General features: G+C 58.6%; 1 protein-coding gene and 1 long non-coding RNA gene across 3 annotated transcripts in view; one reads left to right on the top strand and one right to left on the bottom strand.

The window, feature by feature from the left end:
* Positions 1-6,533, top strand: part of NR5A1 (nuclear receptor subfamily 5 group A member 1) — a 99,796-nt gene extending 93,263 nt beyond the window's left edge. Inside the window, exons 7-9 of the mRNA XM_077768457.1 lie at positions 3,949-4,006; positions 5,786-5,909; positions 6,270-6,533. Coding sequence (XP_077624583.1) covers positions 3,949-4,006; positions 5,786-5,909; positions 6,270-6,517 — 430 coding nt within the window. The 3' untranslated portion in view covers positions 6,518-6,533. The remainder of the gene's footprint in view (positions 1-3,948; positions 4,007-5,785; positions 5,910-6,269) is intronic.
* A 2,236-nt stretch (positions 6,534-8,769) lies between these two features.
* LOC144234870 (uncharacterized) overlaps positions 8,770-9,953 on the bottom strand; it is a 1,987-nt gene continuing 803 nt past the window's right edge. Inside the window, exons 2-3 of one of the 2 annotated variants that reach the window (XR_013336098.1) lie at positions 9,489-9,632; positions 8,770-9,124 (exon numbers count right to left, since the gene is read on the bottom strand). This is a non-coding gene — a long non-coding RNA (uncharacterized LOC144234870). The remainder of the gene's footprint in view (positions 9,125-9,488; positions 9,633-9,953) is intronic. The other variant, XR_013336099.1, reaches the window with a different exon arrangement.

The following is a 9,953-nucleotide window of genomic DNA, read 5'->3' as shown; positions in this document are numbered from 1 at the left end:
CGGTGACTAGTGAAGTGTTGACTGCGGGCAGCTCAGGCTGTGGCCATGCGGCTGGGTGCCTGGCCTGGGCTCCCGACTCCAGCACAGCAGGCTGGTAGCTGGAAGGCTTACTGTAAGGCTGCAGAGGTTGGTAGCGGGTAGAAGACGGCCAAGCTGCGGGGTAGGGACAGAATCTTGGGCAGCCAGTTAGGAGCTGGGGCCTGGAGCCCTTGCGGGTCCTCAGGAGCCCGGGCCAGGCTGGCTTCAGCTGGGGCAAGCCCCGCCTTCCTCCCCACAGGGGTACCCACTTCCCAACCTCGTCTTTGTGAGCTGCCAGGCTCTGGGAGCCGGCTCGGCCAAAGCCACGGTTGCGTGTGGCTGGGGGTGTGGAGACCCCAGGAAGGATGTGCATGGTGGTGCCTTTGCTTCTGTATCTTTGTTTTCACACGTGTGCAGACTACGAACTTTCACAGGCTTGCGGATTTTTACAGGTCACGTTGTATAAAGAACCTGTAATTGACGAGTGAGGGGAGATTGGAGGCAAGAGAGATTTGGGGATCTATGGCGGTTTGGGGGGGGTTGTGGGGTGACAGTTCTTTACGTGACCATCCAGAGGTCCCCGGGAGGTCCAGAGGAGGGGTGGGTGGAAGGTGGGTTGCCAGCCACCAGTCTCCTGGGCCAGGCCTTCCCTGGGGCAGGGAGGGCACCACGTCTTGAGCCTGAGGCACACTGGTGCAGTCCCCGCAGCCCTAACAAAAGCCCTGGGTGCTGGGGACTGCCAGGCGATAAATGGAGGCCTCCTCTCGTATGGGGTGTGAGGACAGCAAAGCTGAGCCCAGTCCTTTTTTCCCGGGTCCAGGTGAGTGGCCATGTTCAGAAGCATGAGTGCTGGCCTTTCCTTCTTGCCAGCCTCCATCCTGCTTTCCAGAGGTCGCTAAGGCCTGGGAGACAGGGACGTCTGCAGGGCTTGGCTGGCCTAGGCTAGAGGGGCTGGACTCGGGCAAGAGTGTGTGCGTGCATGTGTGCACGTGTGCGCATGTGCGAGGCAGGAGACTGGGGACCAACCACCTGGATTCTAAATCTGGACTCTGGCCGTGTGCCCTTGAGCAATCTCCCCTCTCTGAGCTTCTATTTTTCCCATCTGTGAGATGACCATCATAATAATCCTTAATTTGCCGTGAGGATTTAATGAGGGGAATCTCCCCAAACACTCAGTGGCCCTTTGGAATATGTGGGTATTGTTTTCTTTCTAACCACCATTACCGTCAGTGAGCAAATGAACAAAGGAATGACTGAAGTGACGAATGAATGAGTCAGTCTCCATCTTTATTGCACGCTGTGTCTGGGACACAGCGCCTTGTCACAGGCATAAGGCCTGGCTGAGGTGGGTGGGGGAGCGCCCAGCCCAGCAGGTCAGAAACTAACTCCAGTGAGGCTGAGCCTGGGGTGGGCACCTGGGCCTGCCTGAGCTCCTGGGGGAGCAGTGGGACAGGAGGCCAGGTAAGCCACAGAGGCTGTTGGTTGACAGTTTCCAGGTTCTAGGAGGAGCCTGAGCAGTCCAGTGTGATCAGGGTTGGGCCAGAGAACAGAAATCAACCCCACCTAAGATATCAAGGAAGGCTTCTTGGAGGAGGGGCCTCTGAGCTGGGTCTTGCCATATGAGCAGGAGTGTTCTAGGTGAAACAAAGCAAGCAGCAGAAAGGGCATTCCGGACGGAAGCCAGAGCTTGTGCAAAGGGACGGGGAATCCTGAAAGTTTGGTGTGGCTGTGGGCCAGGGAGAGGGTAGAGAGGAGGCTGGGGGGTTGCGCAGGGACTGAGCTGTGCGAGGCCTCCAATGCCAGGCCAAGTACCTTGACCCTTACCTTGGGAAGGCTTCTCAGCTAAAGTAACATGATCACATTTGCATTTTAGCAAGGTCCTTCCAGCTACGGCCTGGGAGCGGGATGCCAGGTGGCGGCTCAGAGCCCTGCGAGAGGCTAGACGCAGGGCTGGAGCGAAGGGGACAAGTTAGGGCAAGAGGAGGGGGAACATTGGCTCAGAGTCTGGAAGGTGGGAGGGGGCTTCCCCCCTGTTACCCCCACCACCCCCACCCCTGTCCTTACCCCAGACCATCAGGAATAGGTCCCCAAGGGAACTGGAGCCCAGAGAGAGATGGCCACTTGCCCGCAGACCTCCAGCTGGCGTGCGGGGCGTCACCCTTGGGGCGGTGGCTCCCTGGGCTGGGCAGCCCAAGCCCGGTTCCCCCACCACACCCCGCCTCCAGCCCACTCAGCGCCTCCTTCCCGCCTGCCTCCGCACAAGGGTGCCATTTGGCGTCTAAATAGCCGTCTCCCTGCAGGCGTGGAGGCAGGTAAGGAAGTTTAATTAAAATTAGTGCCTCTCTCCTGGCGATCGTGGTGTTTATGAAGATGGGCCCGGCTGGCATTGTTCCGCAGAGGACTTAATCGAAGCTTAATGGATTGACCTAACATTCGATTTCCTGACTTCCATTGAGGCTGCGGCAACAGCGTTCCCTCAAGCGTTTGCAATTTCCCCACTGCTCCGCGCCAACAAAAGGCGGCCTGAATAGCAGCCCCACTCGAGGGGCCATTGTGCGCGGGGGCGCCTGCCTGAGTCACCGCGATTGGGACAACATTCTTTATGCCTCGCAGGAATGAAAGGATTATTCAAATATTCAATTAAACCGTGAAAAGGGGGCTTTTCTGAGAACCCGGGGCCCCCAGCTCCGCAGAGCTATAGCTGGCTGCTCTCTGAAGCGAGGGGGGAGTGGGGGGGGGCATTTCCCAGCCCCCTTCCGCCTCCCCCCTCCCCGCCTCTGGGATCGCTGGAGGGGCAGGCTGGGGGGGGACACGCCAGGCTTTTCTCCCACGTGCCCGTCTCCAACCTGCGGCGTCCTGGGGCCCAGAGCTGGCACACGGATGAGGTCTGGTTCCGGGGCGCCCTGTGAGGCAGAGATTGGTTTGGCCCCATTTTGCAGATGACAAGGAAACTGAGCTCAGGGGAAGGGCCTTGCTCAAGGTCACTGGGCTGGTGGTGGAGCTGGGATTGGAACCCTGGTTAAGGGGGCATCTCCAGGTGTATGTAAATTGCCCCCCCCCCGCCCCGCTCCTGTGTCCAGTGGAAGAAAGGCATGGTGTTCAGTGGGGTGGTGGCTCTTTCACACACATCATCCTGCAAGGGCTTCACAGCAGTCCCTTTAGATGGAGGCATGGGGAGGTGGGAGAAGGGACATGACTTGACAATGGTCCCCTCCAGAATGAGGAGGAAGGTGAGTCTGGAATCCAGAGTAGACCCTCTGGGGAAACCTAGGATCCCAGGGATGGGGGCCCTTGGCCGGGACCCCTGGACTGGATGGGATGTAAAGTTTTCACATCCAGTCTCTCAGGAACCCATGTCCAAGCTTGACTCCACCTGTGCTTACCCACTGGACTTTGGGGCCAGCAGAGCTGGGTTTGAATCCAGACTCTGGCATCTACTGGGTGTCCCAGGCACAGCCCACCGTCCCTGTGCCTAGGGGATGCCCTTTCCTGCCTGCCTGGGTGTCTGTGGGGGCTAACTGAGCTAATGCACGGTGCCCAGCGGGCGCCTGGGAAACCAAATGCACTTATTCTGTAGTCATTGGGGCTCAACTGGTGACTGCTTCCCTCCCCCAGCCCCACAGCCCACCACATGGGGGCTGTGGGGGTGTCCAGTCTGCAGAGAGCTGGGAGACCCATCGAACTGTGAGGAATGGGGCTGTCCTCGAGGGCTGTCCTTGTCCCCTGCACTCCACCTCATTGTCCCTGGTCCAGAGCTGTGGAGAACAGTAAATCCTGGTAAAGCCAAGGCTCTGGTCCTCCCGGCCCCCTCCCACTGCAGACTCTACAGCAGAGTCCTAGCCCCTCCTCCTCCACCCCCAGCTGTTTCCTCTGGGCTCCCTTACTGCTGTGTGGCCTTGAGCTGGTCTCTACTCTTCTCTGGACCCCCAGGCTCCTACTGCGAATTGATAGAAGACAATGTCAGGAGAATTGCTCAACCTCTGGAGTGGTGGGAGGCGAAGACAGACAGGACCCTATGGGATGAAAAGAGTTGGGATAGAGATGGGACCAGTAGTCACCTCTTGTGCCTAGGAGGTCAGCTTTGGAGAGAGTGGGGGCTTCCCATGACCTTTGAGTGTGTCTGGAGTAGTCCAGGCTAAGGAGCAGGGCTGCAATGTACAGTTATACAGGCTGTTCATTGCACAAGGCCACCTAGGCAAGGGTTGAATAGGGGCTGAAATCCAGCTTGTATGTCACTTGCCATATTGTCTCTGTGGATAAAGGGGAATTTCTTCGTAATAGGCACAGGGGCGCCTTATGGGCTAATGGCGATCCTGGGGGCGCAAGGAAGAAAATGACTGTGGCTCACTTACTGAAGAGAGATGAGGGGGCCAGGGGTGGGGGTGGAGGACTGGGGCCAGATCCTGCCATACGCCTTGGGCCCAGCTCGGGTTTCCCTAAATCCTACTTTGGACAACATAGGCCTCAGTGGGCACACTGGGGGCGGCTGGGGATCAGGGTTGCCAGGAGGACCAGGCCCTCCTGGCGCAGTGGGTGTTAAGAGGGATTAGAAGGGCCAAGGTCTGCACACGCTGGGCTCCCGACTCCCCCGCAGCGGTAGGGCTGCTGGTCGTGGGCGCAGAGGGGAAGCGGATGGACGACCATTCTCTGAGCCACTGGACGCCACATCCCAGGCAAGGCCCTGCCGGATTTGGGGAGGGGGGACCAAGTCTGTGGGATCCCTGCTGAACCTCACCCACTAGGCAGGTCACCAGCTGAAGGTGCTGCCCAGGAGCTGAAAGAGGCCTGCCAAGCAGTGATGCGACTCGAGCGACAAGAAATTGACCCTGTCTGGGTGCCCCTGGGGGCCCAGGCACCTGTGCAGGCCCCCACGCCCAAGCCCCCGCCCCTGCAAGGTCAGCACGCCCCTTTTGTAGAGAAAGAAGACCTTGCAGGCCAGGAGGGGACGGGGCACAAAGCCACTGCTCCTAAATGGTGGGGCTGGGATTTGAACCCCCATCAGCCTCACTCCAAAGACATTTTATTTTTCGTGTCTTCACGGGATCTCCACTGGATGTAGAGGAGGAATTGGTCACACTCCTCTGTCCCCGGCACAAGTGATCACTGGGCCACGCAGAGCTGACTGCCCTCCTGTCCCTCCCACAGGCAACCTTGCCTTCACATTTAACGTGGATTCCTTGCTTTGTCCCTGTTCTTACATAATGTGCACACGCTGTACGAGCGTTTTTAATTTATGTAGATGGCTTTGCCTTATAGGTCTTATTCTGAATCTCCTCTGTTTTTTTCCACTTAGCCCTATGCTTTTAAAGATCTGTCCATTTGTTCTGTTATGTCTGCTTCATTCCTTCTAGTGCACAGGACTCCCTGGGGTGCGGCCACCACACAGCCCTCAGGGCCACCTCCATGAAGGCTGCTGCAGTGAACGTCCATGGCCCCCATGGCCCCATGAGAGAATCTCTTTGGGGTTCTGGAGCCTCTTGATAGGGCCCCCAGCGTATGTGCCTGGAGGCTGGGAGATGGGGTCCCTGCAATCACAGTGTGCCTCTCTGGTGATGGTGGCCACAGTGGGGATGATGGCCAAAGGATGGTTTTGACCTGGGGATGGAGATGGTGTTGATCAGGGTGGGGTGAGAATAGAGACAGCAATGGTAACAAATTGGCCTTGTTACGTGCCAGACACTTCTCCAAGCACTTTCCACCTATCAAGTCCCCGAATTCTCCCAACAGCACTGTGAGCTCGGTACTATTGTCACCCACCGCTCTGCAGGAAATTGAGAAGTTGCATAACATGCCCAGAGAGACGGCTGGTGAGGTTGGTGTGGTTTTGGAGACCACGGAGGTGTTCATCACCACCACTGTGATGATGAAAGTGGCAGTAATGATGGTGACAGGTGATTGTGGTTGGGTGGGTGATGGTGGCAGCGGCTGTGTTTGTGATAATGACAGAGGTCGGGGCTGGTGACCACCGCCGATGGCGGTATTCTCCGTGGTGACGATGGCAGTGACCGGAATGGCTGCAGTTTGGTTGATGAAGGGCGGCGGCGGCTGCTTTTGGGAGGAAGCTGGGGCTGTCAATATCGGCGACTGATGAAGGTGGCGGTGTTCCTCAGCTGCGGCGATGGGAAGACCGCGTCGTTGACGGCGGCAGCGCCCCTGTTTTTGATGCTTGTAGGGGTGCTGGCGCCGGTGTTGCTGGTGCCCGTTGCTGATGTGATGGGCCGGCGACCGTGACAGAGCTCCCCTCTTTGCAGATGTGAAGTTCCTCAACAACCACAGCCTGGTGAAGGATGCTCAGGAGAAGGCCAACGCCGCCTTGCTCGATTACACCCTGTGCCACTACCCGCACTGCGGGGACAAGTTCCAGCAGCTGCTGCTGTGCCTGGTGGAGGTGCGGGCGCTGAGCATGCAGGCCAAGGAGTACCTGTACCACAAGCACCTGGGCAATGAGATGCCCCGCAACAACCTGCTCATTGAGATGCTGCAAGCCAAGCAGACTTGAGCCTGAGCTGCCTGGGGCCGGGCCGGGGCCGGGTGGGGGCCCAGCCACCCCCAGAGCCCTCCAGATGGCTTATTTTATTATGCTGATCCAGGAGCCCCTACCCCGTAAGCCCCCCGCCCCTGGGCTCTCTGAAGCCCTGTGTTTGGGAAGGTGGGTGAGGGTGGACAGGGCCCTGCTGAGGTAGGGCGGCCCCACTGGCATTGCCTGCCACTCCGTGTGTCCCAAGAAGGTGGCTGCTAACCACCCCTCCCCCTCCCCTTGCTCCCAGCTGTCTGTCCAGGATCTGGAGCACAGGTCCAGGGAGGAGGTTCGGGATTCCCTGGCGGGGCTCCATGTCCCTTCCCCCTCTCCGGGAAACAGAGGCAGAGAGAGGTTGAGCGGCATCAACTGGGGGAGAAGAAAGGGTCTCCAGAACCCCCTCCCAGAGACCAGGAAGGAAGCCCTCTGTTCTATAAACTAGGGGTAACTGAGTTTGCAAAATTGGGCAGGCACTGTGGGGCCTAGAAGGCTCCGGGGGGGACGAGTTAGGACAAAGACCTCCTCCCTAGTCCTTCTACCCCATCTGACCTCTGCAGGGGAAACTCTGACATGCTATCTGAAAACAGCTTCACTACAATCGTCTCTCTGCCCCTCTCCCACCAGAGGAGGAGCTTGGCACACTCCACATTCTCCCCCCCGCCCGCCCCCCACAGTTGGCCAGCCCGGGCTGGTATGTATCTGCAAGGCTGTAGTCAAGAGGTTTGTGGGTTTGGGGGGTTTTGTTTTTTCATCCAGATGCTCCTTGAAAGGTGTGTGTGTCCGAGTCAGGGGGACGGAGTTGAAGATTGAGGCTGGGATTTGGGGATTAGCACCAAGTACAGCCCATGGTTTCTCCCCAAACACCCGCATGCCAAGTACCCCTGGGTGGTGCTGGACCACTGTTGCTGAGCCCCCACTTCAATCCGGAGAAGAGCTGTNTCTGTGTGATGTGGGAATGTGGGTGAACTTGAGGAGGGCGTATGGGTCTCCAGACTGGGGACATCGCTGATAAGCCCCTCCCTCGTTGGCCCCGCCTCCTTGGGGGTCCCTTGCTGCAAACCCTTGAAGCTGGGCCTCTGCCCCCTGGCCTCCTGCCCTTTGTCCTGAAAGACACGGTCCAGGGCCAGGCACTAGGGAGGGGCCTTGGCTGTCCTCTGTCCCGGGGCTGGGCGTCCACTGTCTTTTCTGCTTTCACGTTGCCACTGTAGCTTGTGCTGAGCCTGCCCAGTGGGAGGTGACTGGACATCTGTGCTGCCCCGCCATCCACTGCCCTGTCTCAGTCCCTGCCCCTGCCCACTGTGATGTGTGCCCCTGCCAAGGCCAGAGACCCACAGTCCCCAAAACAAGAAGTGCCCTTAAGAATCTCCCCAGCCCCTGCAGCCCTGGAATAAATTTTGCAATTAGTTTCCATCTTCCTTTGTCTATTTACATTCGGGGCCAAAGTAGAACCTCCCTGGTGGGTGTGGGTAGTCGAGGGGAGGCAACAGTCAGATACCCTTTGGTTCAAAACCTGGGGCCAGAGTTGGGGCACACCAGGCACTTTTGGGGAGCCTTTGGGCTCCACTTCATCCTGGCAAGGGGACCTTGCCATACCCTGGAGGCCTGGGAGATGCTTGGGTCTTCCTGGGTTCCGGCCTCAGTCCCACCGTAGCCGTGCATGTCCACCATCTTGGGCAGATGGGGGCAGTCATTTAATGAGCACCTGCTGTATGCTGCCCCTCATATCCCTGCCCCTACCACAGCCCTGTGAGGTAGGGATTATAATCCAGGAGAAGCAGTTGGTCAGTGACCTGCAGGGGCAGATTCAGACCCAGGTCTTCCCCACTTTGGAGCACTGGCCCTTTCCTTTCCGTCCATCTGAGGCCCCAGGGCTGGTCCCTCTCACCGATTCTTTTGCCCGCCCCCCTCCCCCCTACTGAGCATGGCCAAGACCTGAGGAATGCTTACTCTGCTCTAGACCTTATCCCAGGGCTTCACCAGCTTGGTCTCTCCCTTTTTTGTCCCATCTGCCTCTCAAAGACCCTTCACAGGTGGCAGCTCCAGATTACAGCCGAAGAAACCAAGATACAGAGGGGCAAAGTGACCGGTCTGCACGGTCACACGCCAAGAGGGAGTAGAGCCTTCATTCAAACCTCCATTGTCCTGACCAAGCTGACTGCCCCTCCACCCCCCACCCCCCACCCCGGTCCACTTCAGGCCTCTGTGGACGTTGGAAAAAGATGCCTGGGCACACAGCTTGGCAGTGGCTTTTATGCAAAGGAAAAGTGTCCCTTTCCCTCCCGGCACTTTCAGAAGGGAGGCAGATGCTCTTGTCTCCGTCTCTGGGAGCATCAGGTCTTGCGGGAAGGGTCTTTTAGTTATTTCATGTTCCTAGGTAATACATCGTGTCATGGGGATACGATGAGGAAGTGAATGATTCTGCCCCTGGGGGGATGGGAAGTCTTCACAGCAGTGCGGTCATCCAAACTGGGTTTCGAAGGTTTTGAAGGTTCACCAGCTAGACAAGAGTTGGGGGCCGTGTGGGCAGAGGCAAGCGTTCACGGAGGGGTTTCAGCCACGGTGTCTGGGACCTAAGCAAAGCTACTCTGGCTGGAGAGTAAAGACAGCGGGTGGTGGGGAGGAAGGGTATGGAGCAGGAAGAGGGGAGACCAGAAAGGACTCCTGGGTGCCCACCCCTGGACCCCTCCTCCCGCCAGTGCATATGATTAGTTGGTGGGGAGGCAGGAACCACCTGGAAGGTGGCAGAGATCGCTGGAAATGCAGGAGGTAGAGACCAAGCTCCTGCCCAATTCAGAGCCACCTTCTGGCTTCCCTGGCACCCCCGCTCCCACACCCGGGCAGAGCTCCCTGTTCTGTGGACCTTCAGCGGTGGTACCCAGCCAGCCCCGCCCCTCCCCCCTGTGGCACTGCTGTGTCTTCCTGGAGCGGGCGGGACCGCCTCTGTCTCCCCCACCCTCTGAGCCCGCTGTCTTCGGTCTCTTTCTCTGCTGGGGGTCTTCAACATCATCTCCTCCAGGCAGCTGGCTCCACGGTCCCATGATCTCCTGCACATCTCTGAGGACAGCTGGCACTCCTGAGTGCCCACAGTGTGCTGGGCCTGGGGACGACCACACAGGACTGCATTTACCCCTCTTGTCACCTGTGGGGTGGGCTGATGTCCCCCATTCTGCAGATGACGGGCTTTGGATGGTTCAACAGCCCCCATGCCCAGAATGAAATAACCAGACCATCCACCTTGCACGGTGGGTCCACCCCCCACCCTGAAAGACAACCCAGGTGGAGGTGGCACAGAAGGTCGTGGAGAGAGCCGGGAGCAACCTGTGCCTCACTGGGTCTCAGGGCTTCTCACGCAGCCCTGCCCCGCCTCCCCTCACCTGTGTCTGGAGTGGCTTCCTTCCTCCCCCCCGGGGGGGGCTCC

This window comes from Crocuta crocuta, unplaced genomic scaffold, assembly GCF_008692635.1.
Source record: "Crocuta crocuta isolate KB4526 unplaced genomic scaffold, BGI_CrCroc_1.0 scaffold35, whole genome shotgun sequence".
NCBI lineage: Eukaryota > Metazoa > Chordata > Mammalia > Carnivora > Hyaenidae > Crocuta > Crocuta crocuta.
Note: the sequence above shows the minus strand (reverse complement) of the source record. Positions and strands in the feature narration are given on the sequence as shown.